The sequence below is a fragment of the Solea solea genome, chromosome 9 (genome assembly GCF_958295425.1).
Source record: "Solea solea chromosome 9, fSolSol10.1, whole genome shotgun sequence".
Classification (NCBI taxonomy): Eukaryota; Metazoa; Chordata; class Actinopteri; order Pleuronectiformes; family Soleidae; genus Solea; species Solea solea.
In genome coordinates, this window is record NC_081142.1 from 11,390,773 (window position 1) to 11,405,259 (window position 14,487).

The 14,487-nt window shown below is 39.8% G+C and overlaps 1 protein-coding gene across 33 annotated transcripts in view; it reads right to left on the reverse strand.

The window, feature by feature from the left end:
• Window positions 1-14,487, reverse strand: part of adgrl2a (adhesion G protein-coupled receptor L2a) — an 89,245-nt gene that overhangs the window by 31,236 nt on the left and 43,522 nt on the right. For 25 of the 33 annotated variants that reach the window (XM_058639235.1, XM_058639234.1, XM_058639229.1 and 22 more), the window contains exons 4-7: window positions 10,213-10,322; window positions 8,626-8,685; window positions 4,225-4,239; window positions 2,277-3,077 (exon numbers count right to left, since the gene is read on the reverse strand). In XM_058639235.1, the coding sequence (XP_058495218.1) occupies window positions 2,277-3,077; window positions 4,225-4,239; window positions 8,626-8,685; window positions 10,213-10,322 (986 nt within the window). The remainder of the gene's footprint in view (window positions 1-2,276; window positions 3,078-4,224; window positions 4,240-8,625; window positions 8,686-10,212; window positions 10,323-14,487) is intronic. The other 8 variants (XM_058639231.1, XM_058639256.1, XM_058639254.1 and 5 more) reach the window with 2 other exon arrangements.

The window sequence follows — 14,487 nt, forward strand, 5'->3', positions numbered from 1 at the left end:
GTGACAGTGTCAGTACTGACCCCCATGACCACACTGACTCATCCTCTGTATTCTGCTTCAAGAGAAAGATTAAACAATCTTGCAAACACAAAACCTACGAACAATTAACTGGCGTCGACATTCATAATTAGCCTCGCTCTGCTGTATTAACAATGCTTCCTGCATGTTCGTGTCGTAAGACGAGGCGCTTGTCATAGTTTGAGCAAAACTTAAAACTTGTTTGTTTTTTTTTTGCTGCAGAGAACTGTTAAAACGTTTACTTGAAAACTTTTAACATTCTGAAGGCTTGTTTTAGTGCAGACATCAAGATTTAACAGAGAAGGCGTCCAGTGACAGCCAGAAAAAAAAGTGCCATCATTTATGTGCCAACATCAACCATGTGGGAGGACAAGTTTATTGACATCTTGATGATCATCCTGGACCATTCTCCTTTCTACACATCAGCTGCATCTCCACATATATTAGGCAGCAGCAGCAGCAGCAGCAGCAGCAGCAGCAGCAGGCGCACGTCTCATTCGTCAAGACAAGAGAGCAGAGTCCCTGTTGACGGTTACATAAAGACGTGTGAACGGTGGTGCAAATATGGCAGGACAGAGCTGTTTATTAACACCAGTAAATATATTTCTGATAATATGTTAATATCGAGATGAGTCATTAACGTATTTGCGGGGAGCGAGACTGACATGAAGGACGGCAGTTTCCTGTTTGGTTTTTGAGAGTTAACAATAAAAGAATGCCTTCTCAAACACACAAACACATAGGCACCGCGCACACGGACAGCATCAATCTAGTCTTATGTCGGGGTGGCTCCTTTAAGAGCCGCTGATCTTGATCAATGATCGGTAATCAGCATCCATTCAACAAATGAATAAATCAATAGAGTGTGCAGTCTGCCTATACACAGCTTATTCCAAGAATCCACAACAGCCAAGCTAAATATAAAGAGTGTTGCAGAGCTTGTGAAATCTTGTGTATATAGTGTATAGGGGACAAATAACACGTGTTTTTAGAAGAGAGGTGATATTGGATCATGTTATTATTACCAATTTACAGCAGCTATCTGGGTTGAAATCAGCTCATTTGGAATTCTCTGCACGAGTGTATGAAAAGGATTTTTTGGACATGACTAAACTCAAGGAATTGTCTGTGGCTGTGACTGTGGCGTACTTCTATAGCTGCTCTAAATGAACTTCATTTTGAAAACTGTCAAACTTCAAACACGTTATTCAGAGCTGGGAAATAAAAAAAAAACAAGTTTGACTTTCTTGTTTGTCCTTGTCCGCGTGTTTGTTGCAGGATTTTACACACACACAAATGTGCACACAAATTCCGCCTCCAATCCTGGTTGATGTTCTTTGTCACGGTCAGACTTGCTTTTTTTTTTCCTGGTAAGATTGATGCCGTTCCACTGGCTAATTTGACTTCAGCCGCCCTAGCCCATGCCCATATTTATAGCTAGACAAGCAAACACATTAATAAACACTGAGCTCTTGGATAATCTGTGAAAAGTTGCTTGACCTCCGTGGCTCATTACTGACTGCGTTGAACATTGCGTTGACTCCGAACTCTGGGTATGCAAGGGATTAGGATAATTAACGTTAAAGTCTCAGTGTAAGGACTATGACAAGCCTGGGCTAGTCTCTCCTAAGCTCTTGACAGCTGAATTAAAAAAAAACATGGTGCATATTTTAAATGATTCGATTCCGAATGATTGATCCATCTCCTTCGTGTCCACCATCTCTTTCTCTCTTAGACAGAACTTTACCTCCGAAAGAGTCGGAGTTTGGATTTGGAGTTTCAGCATCACTGTGATCTAACCTTGCCCCAGGCAAGACTTTGCACCTGTCCAGGCATGTATGTTTCCAGGCGTGAGAGTATATTTGTCTCTCCCTGTCTCACGCTCTCTAAAATAAGGGGTACGCTAGCAGGGGTCCCTCAAGCGTTTGCCATCTGGGAGAACACCCGGATGACAAACCTCCCCGAATCCCTGAGATACTGATCCCTCGTGATATGCTACGTGGCTTTAAGGTGTTGTTTATCACAGAACACCCCTCTCCCTATACGCGATCATTTTCTAGACTTTGGAAATATATCCAGCACATATGAGATTCTAAATTAAAAATCAGTCAGCTGTGACACTTGATATGTAGATGGAAAATTCCAAAGGAATAACAAAGAGCGCTTGACAGCAGCAAAAAAAATAAAAATCACAATTTCAGCAATTCCATCTTACATTATTGTTTGCAGGAGAAATGACTGGGGGTTTGGGTTCTTACCATGTGCCGGATCGGGTTGGCCAAACTCCAGATTGTACCTCAGGATGTAAAAATTATTCCACACATAGAGCTGATTATCGCGCGGATTATAATCCACAGCTGCAATGTATTGGTACTGGTTTGGAAAGTGGATATCAACATATTCCCCACGGTTCTGTTTGGTATTATAAATGTAATCGATCAGGCTCTTGCTGACCTCGCTTTCATTGTCTTCGTAGGTGGAGCGGACGACATAAAGTACTCCACACACCATGAAGGCATTGGAGGCTGAGCGCTTGTCATATGCCGTGTCCCAGGTCGCCTCAAAGCGCAGCGTGTAGGGGTTCAACTGACTGATAACCATCATGCCGTTGTTCTGCTCCGTGGCGTAGATCACCCACAGCCCGTTCTCATCGACTGCCAGATCAATGTCTGTTTTGCCACCCCACTTGTAGGGCGACGTGTCGTGGTAGTTTGCATTATTGATGATTGCCTCGCCACTTTTGATACGAGTCCGCAGGTCAAACTTCACGATGTTGCGCGTACGTTCCTTGTTGAAAAACACGGCCCCATCGTAGACCACAAATCCAGTCCCATCTACCCGGTGGGGGAGCTTGTATGTGATGGTTTGTCGGGCATTTTGGAAGTCCTCCAAGGAGGAATACTCAATGAGAGTGTCTGTCCTATAAGGAGTCCAAGGCATGAAGTAGATTTTGTCACCAGCTTGCAGTGGGTCTTTGCACCAGGCACCAGCTTGTTGTTCCGCTTCAAATACAAAGGAAGGATCACCGACAGCGTTCAGGGTCCCAGGACAAAGAAAAACTAGTAATGGAAGAGGAGTAGAATAAAAAAAAAAAAGGCATGGGTTAACATGTGTAATATTAGATAATATTAAACTATATGTAATGTCAATAAAATCGGTCATGTCTTCATTTTTTTAAAGGATGTCCAAGAGGAATGGGGACAAACACACATTAGAAAAGTGGCCAACACAACTAACGGCTATAGTCAATATTTACAGGCAGTGTAAGGATTGTGGTTTTGTGCATAGGAAGAAAAAAGAAGCAGGAAAAGTGTTAAACATAATGTTTAAATGTGTAAAGTAGAGAGAGAGAGAGAGAGAAAAAAAAAAGAAGCGTGGCCTCATAGACATTTACTGTTGGGAATAGAACATAAATGAGGGGGAAACAGAACAGAAACAAAATTTAACAAAACAATTGGTCCTGTAAACAACAACTTAAGTCACGTGGCAAAAGACGGGAGAGGTTATGAGAGAGCAGGAGTCGGCAGAGTCTGCAAAGTGTTTGTGTACTTAGTTGTGTCTTGGTTTCACCACCCTTTGCTATGGTTTCTAGCGGAGAGGCTTGTCATTACGGAGTGGTGCAAAATGTCACAAAATTTTGGAGAAAAAAAAAACTTTGATTAAACACGTCTTGAGGTGTTTTGGCTGTTGTGCTGAGGCAAAAGAGGAGGAGGAGGCACAAAAAAATCTACAGATAAAAAAGCAGCAAGTGGTCAAGTGAGAGTCATGGGGAGAGGAGTGTGTGTATGTGAGAGAGAGAGAGGGGGAGAGAGAGAGGGAGGCTTGGAAAGCAAAGGGACAACAGGAAGCAATAGCTTGAAAAAAAGGGGGCAAGAAACACTGTTACCATGGCATGCTATGGAAAAGGGTTTGAAGCCAGGCAATATGAGGTTCTGCTGAGTAGAAGAAGCACCCAGGGAGAATGAGGAGTGGAAGCCCCTATATGGACTGCAGCCAATACACCCCGTTTATATCTTTTGGCTTACTTCCTTATGGCCAGCCTTATTTCTCTTGTTGCACTACTGTAGTCATCAATAACACAGTTGGGGGGGGGGGCTGTATAGATAATGTCTGCGATGGGTTTGTAGGGGCCACCATGGGGAAAAAAGGTAGTTTACAACCAGATGCCACAAAACAAGGAGCTGGGGTTTCGTGTCTGTTATTTACCTTTTTGCTCCACTTCTATTTTAAGCGTTGGAAGAGAGAATGAAAGGAGTGCAAGGGGAAAAAAAGAGATTAATATGAATTATCTGTCATAACTGCGGTTACATATGCAGAACACGTTACGAGACATGAGACAGAGACGGGTACGCCTGTTCAGAGAAAGGAGGGAAGGTGAGAAAAAAGTTGACACACACAGCCAAGAAGGTCCGGTCTATGGGGAAAAAAAGTCTTATTAGTACACCAGTGATCTGATCACAACTGTGTTCATGTCCAATTATAACAGTTTGGTTTTTAACACAGTGGTGGGTAGATTTTTTTTTCTTTTTTTTTAAATCTAAATAATTAACGACATGCTGTCATCGGTTGCATGACATCAGTCAGTTGAAACAGCTGACATTATTAAAGGATACTGGCTTTTTCTTTGACACACAGGGGATGTATTCACATGGGATTCACATGATAAATGATGTTCCTTTGATTAATAATTAAATATTGAAATGGTACAATAGAGTATAAGAGAACAGTATAAGGGCCATCTTGTGGATGATATGGCAGTAAATGTGTGACATTTCACCCCGTTTTATCCAAACAAAATTGCTTTAAACACGTGTACTCTTTAAATCGATCCACCACCATGAACCAGGCTGATTCTATATTTCCATTTCTATGAAAACAACCCCTTTAACCTTTAAAATTGTCCTTGAATGGATAATATAAAGTTAAATTGGGCTGAGGTAAGGTAGGACAATAATTCAACAACAGTATATATTGCAGTATAACCTATTTCAAACTAATCTAACAGAGGCTCAATATACCATATAGCAATATAACACTTATGCATCGCACAAACACACGTTGAATTATAACACATGCATTCACTTTGAATATTTTACTTTAATGTGTGAAATATATGGTGGTGGTTGTTGTTTAAAACCACAATGAACAGGTTTTGTTAAAGGGGCTATATGTAAGAAATGTTTTATTTTTAAGTCATAACATTCAATTTTATGTTAAATTTGAATAATTTGTGATAACAATGATGCAGCCAGTGTATTCCCAATTTAAATGTTCATTTATAACCTGCAAACTCTGTTTATGTTTTGGTTTGATGTGTTGGTCTGTTGTACCCCCCTCCTAATAATGCAGGTCATGGACACCCACATTTGCTCTAACACAGCAAGCTGCAGAGTGGGTTAGAAATGCTGAACATTACCAAGCCAAAGAAATCCTAAATAGCCTTTTCAAAAATGTCCTAGAAAAAACTTGCTAAAGTAGAAGCAACATTGGGGTCTGTTTTGGAAACCTTGCCAGCCACACTCCACACAGTTTTGAATTAGAAACCATTTTAGCGTATATCTTACACATTTCCCCTTTAACTTACACAAAAAATCAATCTTTAGTCATGCAACATTTATCATGATTAATTATGATTATCAATATTGATTGATTTGAAAACATTTTCTGTCCATGTCTTCCAGCCCTACGGTGCCATACAGCTTGTATATACAGCACATGCATATCTTTTGGAATAAAAAAAAACACGAGTGAGTACAATAAAGATGTCATTTTACCATTCTGAACAGTGGCGATTGCTCTAAGACAGCAAGGGAAGTTCGGCTTCCTCTAAAATGTTGTCAAATATGTGCTGTGTTGTATTTACATTTCAAAATTACACGTGACGGGTGGGGGAGTGGGTGGACGCAGACGCTGGGCTTCTGCATGATGATTGGGGGAACTGTCTGAAAGGCAGAACCAAATAGCTGGTCGGTGTGTATATTCATTTGTACATATACAGTGTATAAAAAAAAAACAATATTATAGTGCATTTATGTAAGAGTTTATGTATAAATAACTGGGCCTGAAATGAGCTTCCCCTGTTTCAAAGACCAGCGACCGCCACTGATTCTGAACCAATGTGAACGATGACTAATAATTATAGTCACCACATGACACTAATATTACTCACTCAATGTAAATTGCTATTACAGTAAATACATTATTATATACTATGAGTGTAAATGCATCTATTTCATTCCATATTTCATAACAACAAGTTTAATTTGTTGATCTTTTATTTTGATATATTTATAATCTAACAAGGCACTCTGAGGGCAAATTCACTAACAATCACTACAGTCAGTGAGTCTGTTCTGTCCGTTCTGTTTAACGACAACAGGCCTCAAATTTCATTGTAAAAAGTTTTTTCCTCATAAGTGTACACAGATGCAAACTATTCTGATTATGAGACAATATGTATCTCCACTTAGACAGAAGCCTAGGTCAGGGTATAAATTCTTTGATATTGAAGGTACATTTGGACTGATTACTAATTTAATCTCATGGTTTTTTGACTAGCTCGCACCATGGCACAATTTGAGCAATAATAAATTGGGTTCTCCTTCAATTCTGCAACTCTCAAACTCCAATTAGTGCAGGATCGTAAGAGACATTGTATCCTGACGTAGGCTTCAGTGGTAAAACGAGATTACGAAGGACCCATACACAATTCACGACATTCTGGAGAAGAAATTCAAGTGTCCTGCAGCTAACTACAAAACCAAACAAGGATGGGAAGCAAACACGTTAGCAGTTAAATGATCAGAAGCAGATTTCACGACATAGACAAGAGGAACCAAGAAAATGGCGTCGTGTGCCTCTGGAAAGAAAAGAACACAAGATGGAAACTTGATGATGTTAGTAGAAATGAAAAAAGAAATTGAAATAGCAATTGGAACAGAAATCAGTCACTGGATGAAGAGAAAGAGTCACATAGCCGTGGAGGTAACCTGCAGATTTCACAGGGGGAAGGGAAGAGAGTCAGACACTTTCAATACAGAAACAATTAAAACAAAGACGGCACAATCCAACCCAGACTAACACTAAACATTCACGTTCATCATTTTAAGTCAGGATAAAATAAGGACCTAAAAGTTCTATTTAAAATCAAGAAGAAGAAAAAAAACAGCCTAAGAAACTGAACTTAATTACTTTTTCTGTTTATCTGTCTGTCTGTCTGTCTGTCTGTCTGTCTCCTCCACTCGGTTTCAGTAATAAGGACAAAGCCGCACCTGCACATGCACCCCCTAATTTAGCTATTCTCATTTCACCATTCCACAGCGCAAACGCCCACTTGCTAAGCTGTGGGGTTTAGAGTAATGACATGCCAAAATATTTAGAGACGAAAACAACACTTGCCAACATAGAGTGCATCTGCTGCTGTATGTGGCCTGAGCAAAGTATATCTTTGCATCTGGGTGTTGTGATTCTGGGGGGTCGTGACTCAACAATGGTTGAGAACCACTGTTCAAGGGAGTTCCTGCTTTTCAAGAACTACTCCTATTGATTAGGCTGTTATAGAATCTGTTTTCCTACATTGTTATAGGTGGATTGAATGCATCAAAACTACACTGAAGAAAAAAAAGAACACAAAAACGAATGGGGAGTCAAAACTCATGCATTTACAGTTTAATCACATGGACCTCAGCGTTTACTAACATTAGCATGTGATGGACAATGGACATCTTGACACGTTTTAGGGCCACTGGACCTGGTCTACTTTATACAAATGTAGAAAAGGGATGAGACTTTTTCCTTTTTTTTTCCTCATTTCAAATAGCCTACACAGAACAGGCTTATTAATAAAGGAACATCTTGTTTTTTTGTGTTGCCTGATTGAAGCAGATACTAGAGCCAATTCTGAGGGTGACTCAGTGCTAGGTGAAGGCGAAATTTACATCCTTGGCTGGAACATGAAGGTGATGTTGCTAATGAGGGCATTCGTGGCAGGAACCAAATTATGAAGCCAAAACGGCGAGAATGGTGGAAATGTATTCGACTTGTAGGAAAGGTCTCTGCACAGAAGTAAAAAGACAACTGAATAAATGAATGAAATAACAAATTATATTATGTCTGTGACAAAAAAAAAAGGCAGCTGTCATCATGTCAATATGCTTGTATTTCATGGGACAGACAGACTTCGAGTTGCAGTGGTAATGACTCAAAATGAGGTCGCCGTCTGAGGTCCCATCGTTGATCAGCTTAACGGGGACTTAATACTTTTTCTTGCAAATCAAGATTCTCAAGGCTTGTGTCCCAGCAAATCCAGGGATCCTAAGCTCCTGATCCAATGCAATGTCTTTAATCAACAAATCTTGGCATTTGGCATATGATCTACTCGTGAAAAGTAGAAAAGTCCTGCTGTACTGGTTTGATCTAGTGTGGAAATCTGAGTGGATTTTATTTTGGCATAAGAGGAGACAGGGGATTGTTGGGGGGGTAAAAAACAAAACATGGGACTGGCTTTTAAACGACAGTTTTACATAGTTTACAACAGGGTTTGAGTGGGGGAATGCTGGACTGGGCTTGTGTGGACCACATCAGACTGGGAGAACACTAAGCACTTACCAGGGCAGTTGCGATAGGATACATTCTGTGTTCTTGGTCCTACTCTGGTTGGGCATGGACCTTGAGAAGCAAAAAGACGGGGCTACAGACATGCATTTTTTGAAACTGCTCAAGAGAGTAGTGAGGACCTGTTTGGAATTGCTTTTGTGAGACAGACTTTGCCAGACGTGGGCGTCCTTGGGCAGCCGTTTACTGTTCACCACACTATGGCAGTCCTGTCTGTCTCATTGATGCAAACATGGAGGCAAAAGATAATCATAAACAGGGCAAGGTGAACATGAGTGAACCTTGAGGCTAATCCTGCTCTTCAGGTTTGAGGTAACACAGCAAGACACAGAATCGATAAGTCACTTAACATAAGGCATCGTGAAAACGGAGGGGAAAAAGGTGCGAAAACATTCTTTGACATGTAAGGTAGAGGCTACAGGATTTGGCTTCGCTTGATGAGCTGGCTCATTATTACAGGTTGTCAAAGCCTTGGAGAGGTTAACCTTTAAAATGTAATGAGGTTCACCATCTAATGATGTCCACTAATATGTTCTGATTTAACACTTAGGGGCAACAGTGTGGACAGGTATACTGGTAATGAGCAGTGTAGCAGTGATATGTCAAACACAAAAAGTTCTGAGGAATTAAGGTACATTATTTATATATGGACTTAATGGTTTTGTGGCTTCTTTTTTTTTTGTTTTTAGCAGATTTGACATGTGAAACATGTCTGAAGACATCCGTGTACAAGATATTCTTTTTAATATCTGCAAGTGCTGCCAAATGCTTAAATCTAGCCATCATTCCCACTCTAATTATTTCAGTTCCACCTGATCAGTGACTCTCACAAGTCATCTTATCGTTGTCATTAATCAGTTTGTAAAGGTTACATGGGGGAATTTCCCTCACAAATTGCAAATGAACATGGCAGCTTAAAGGACAACGGGGAATTCGAACGCAAAGGGCAACCTAAAGATTGTTTGGAGGCTGAATGGCAATGAATATTTTAGCATCCACGACAAAATGTTAACACTATCTCTTTAGATGAATTATTACCTTGTTGACTTACAAGAGGAGTCATTCTGCTCTGTTACATAATGAAACATCTGTTAACATACTTCAACACCTGTTGTATGGATGTAGCCATCAAGGTGAGCTGTGTTTTCTCCTGATGGATGTCTCCGTACAAGACTTGAGTAATGAACCACTAACTTGCCATCATGGAGAGTTAGCATTACTTTCTCTGCCCTCCCTATATTCTGCAGCCTCACACTCGGAATGCTTGATCCGTAAGAAATATGGTGAGCACATCAATAATAAAGGCGGTGCAGAAAAGAACCACAGGGTTTTTACAGGTCATATTTCACGAAATGTTCATGGTTTGACACAGATGGAAGAAGAGACAGAGGAAAATGGTGCCGGAAGGTGTTGCAAACGGAGAAAGCTCACTGTCTGGACAAGGCAGAGGGAAGAAATTGGACAAGATATGATGTGACACGAGAGATAGAGGGCACAAGAGAAGAGACACTGAGAATGTGATGTGTGGGAGAGGAAAAGGGGGGTAAAGTTCTCAACTCACGACAGAAGGGTCGTACTTACTGTAGGGCACACACTCATACTGGACCTCCAGGTATTTGTAAGTCCCTGGGCAGGGATCGGGGAAGACGTCTGAACCTGTGATCACAATGCACTGGGTCCGATTGTTACATCTGTCAGGGACAAATAAACAGGAAGAAACACGTTTAATAACCAATAACCGTTTTCTGAAGTAAAACAAATTGCAAACTGCTAGAAATGTCAAACAATTGTGTGCATGTGGAGTAAAGATGTTTCAATAATGCAAATGCAAATGTTCTTAACTCATGTTCAGATGGTGAAATATTCATATTCACCAACAAAGATGTTTGTATGCTCTTAACTCTTTTGGCAATAAAGTCGGGGGCCAAGTGAACCACTTATAATTCAGCTCTTGCCTTTTGAATCTTTGCAGCTACAGTACATGTGCAATGTTAAACTTCTTCAAAACTTTTATTTCCAAGAGCTCAAATCATTTGCATGATTGTCTACAGCTAAATGGAAGAATCCAAAAGGTTACATAGCCTTTTCGTCCCCTCTGCCCTTTTCCAGTAACTGTTCCGACAGGGTTTTGAATTCGATTTGAATCAATCTTTAAAAATGAAATCCTGCATTTCTTTTAAATAATGTAAGCATTAGGGCCATATTTATAATTAATAGCAAACATTACAACATCGGTGTGGCGGGCGGTGGGGAACACAGGAAAGGCTGGCGTGTTTAACAAAAGTGTCATGCTGATTTAGTCTCTTTCTCGTCCCATAACAAGACGAGCCACTCGAATTTAGACTTTAAATGCATATATATATATATATACAAATTAAGTCTTGTTTAGAAAAAATGTTAAAAAGAAGACCTATCAGTTATAATAGGACATATTAATAACTCTGTTACAATCAGGTCCTTCACCCAAATTAAGTGATCATTATAAGAAATGGTGTTGTTGATGAAAGTAAAAGTGTTTTAAATGTATATATATATACGTATATTTTTTTTCTTTACCCTTACGGCAGTCCCTTGCACAAGTGTCTGACGTTAATTCTGCTTCATGCTTTTAACATCTGGAGAGCAGACATTCTCATTGAGCCTGTGGTCTGCTCTGAGACCCGGGGAATTGCAGGTGACCACCCTTTTGCTGTACTGAAATCATGATAATGACATCAATATCCCGAGAAAGCCGCATGTGCTACCGAGGGGACTTAAAATTCTATTGGCAATGTAAGGCGCCAGATCAATACCGCTGTTCTGCTGATTTAGCAGGGACCACAGATGATATTTGTTTCTTCTTATCATAGGCCTTTGCACCCATTTACAGCAAATCATTGGAAAATGTATTACTGGTTGCACTGCATTGTGCTCTGGGTTTTTGTCTTTGCTTTGGGCTGCAGAGGTAATAACTGCCCTGTGTCCAAATGGTGTTAATATAATATTAGGCAGCACAGTGAAACAGTACGGAGTTGGTTACCGTTGAGGTGCAGACCATTGATCAGACGCACGTGGGCTACAAATGTGTACTCATTAGGTTTCAGATTGAAAACAACCACCGTTTAGCATGCCATAAAATAAGAAATTGTGGTTTACAGCAGTAAAGTATTATCCAGCAAATGAAACAAGTTATTCCTCTGTTCATCTGAAACAGTATGTATTATTGAATTAAGAATAATAACAGTTAAAAAAAACATTGTTGCTCTCACTGGCCATTTCACTGCTGTCTGCATGTATGCCATTCAAAAGTTTGCTCATTTATTTTTTAAAACACAAACGACAGAGAACATTTTCATCACGAGAGGGGGAATATTTCGGTCATACTCAAATGGTGTATCGTATCACATAGTCATAATAACACTTTATGACTCAGTATGTGTCTGTGTTTAGCGAAGGTCTCACTGGTCGTTTCACTGTATTAATGACCCTCGCCCGTGATAACAGATGAGAAAATCAGCATGTTATATTTGTTTTTATGGAAATGAATGACCGCCTTGGAATTAAGACATGCGCGTCATGCTGGGCCCATAATACCCCGCTTGTTTTTGCGGGCAATATTTCATGACTCTGCAGTATTTTACATATATTATATGGTCACTTTGATGATCCCGTCCCATTTTGTCACACATTAGCATATAATGCAGGGGGCCAAAAATAAATTGCAGCGCTTTATCTAACAGATCCCAATGAGCGCAGGAAATGAACGCTGCGGTTTATGCTCGGCATATGAAACAGAATGATATTGAGAATAAAATTCATGACACTAATGAGACGTATACCTGCCATCTTTTCCCAGTCAAATCCATTACACAACAGAACATAAGCACTGGGGGGGGGGAAAGATCCTCATATTTCTTTTTGAAACAGTGTTGACATAGCTGTTGATAGCTCTTTCTGATATATTGCCCTAATTTTAACGCTGGGATTGCATGACTCTTCCTCTGTCTGATCTGTGAAATCACGGGCATCTCCTGAGACAAACTGACAAAGCCCCAATGTCACTATGTATAAACCGAGTCCTCAGATTGAGAGAGTGCATGTAATTGAAATTCCTCGCATAAAAAAAAAAAAAAGTTCAACATTTGGGCCTATACCCAGACGCAGGTTTCAAAGTGCACTCTAATTAAATACATGTAAAATATGATATTCCTGACTTGCTTTTGATAGTCTGAGGCTATATAGTAATTAATTATGTACATAATGAATGTTAAGTTAACCGAAAATGTTCCACAGTTTTCTCAAGAGTGAAACTTCCAGTTTCTATAAATACCCCGGCTGCTCAACAGGATTATACCGAGGCAAAAATAGTAGCCTAAAAATTAATTTTATCCTGCACCGCAAGAGAAAATGAGCCAACTGTTGACGGGCTTAACATGACATACATTTAACCCAAAATCGCTTCAGCCTGGGACATTATCTAACTGCTGATATTTCAGATCATGTCGAGGGAAACTTCTGTAGGCGCAATGGTGTCCGCGTGAATTATAAGACGTATTTATGATGATATTGATTTAAAAAAAGAAATAACACTATTTACAACAAAAAGTGCTGTCTAAAAGAAAAGCAGAGCTGTATCATTAATTGTTTTCGGTATATAAGGTTTATTTGACTTGCAAGTTGTGTTTTAGTGTACTATCAAGTGTAGTTTTAGCAAGTTTTATCATATTTTATTGTACTGATTATGTCTTATATTTATCATTTGACAATTACTATTGTGTGTAATGTAGTTTAGCTTGTAGTGTTTATCTATATGCATTTATATTTCAATGTGTTATGTTATTTTAGCATGTTTTAGTGTAGTTTTAACGTATTTGTCCCTATTTAAATAAAATGCTATTCTATTCTGAGTAAGTACAGGACAAAGCTACGTTCTGCTTTAATCAGCCTGTTAATCAGACTGAAGTATTCCAAACGTAATCCCATCACATCTCTGACCATTTGGGACAGGCAGACATGAGCACAATTGGAGTGTCATAAATGCTGCTTGCCGTGCTGCAAATCCTTCCGAAATGAGCACTCCCTCCTGAGAGATTGTGCGAGGAGAAGCCAACAAGGTGCAACTGATAGCTTTCCCTGACGCCATGTATCTAAATGCAATTTAACCTTTTCTGCTGTCATCTCGAAGCACGTCTGATGAATAATTGGACAAGAGAGTAGTGTGCTAAACATATAATAAATTGCCTTAAGTAAGAGAAATGCAGCACTATATATTTCCACTAAGACGAGGCGGTGAAATGCTTCATTTGCAGTTGGTCTAAAGAACCATAAACAACTGTAATTCAAAACTGCTTAGCCAATCCATTTCTCAGGAAAAATAAAAGTCATTTCAATCAATGACACCATATGTGCTGTGGTTTGTAACGCAGCTTTGCCCAGAAACACTTTATTTATGTTCTACTTACACCATTTTAACTATAAGTGTCCTATTCAGTACACAAATTTGGTGCCACTACATTTAAAATCAGAAGAATATGGAAAGGTGCGTGAATACAATTCTGAGGCCGTTAATGATTTTGTTCTCTTAAATCCAGTTGACTTGATCTTCATCTACACCACCAACAAAAATGAAACACGTGCCGCTCATATGTGACATAACCCAACGACCGCCTATCCTTCACTGTTTAAAGCCTAAGTAGTCACTTGGAATTCACAGTATGAAAATCCAGCGACAGCATCGAGAGCCATCGCTGTGTAACTGGAGGAGAAAAGGCGACATGAGTGAGGGGAGCACATTACAGAAAAAGGCACAATCCACTTCCTGGTGCTCCCAGTTTGAATTTCAATCAAATTAGCATCTCTTAAACTCAAAGTGACCCG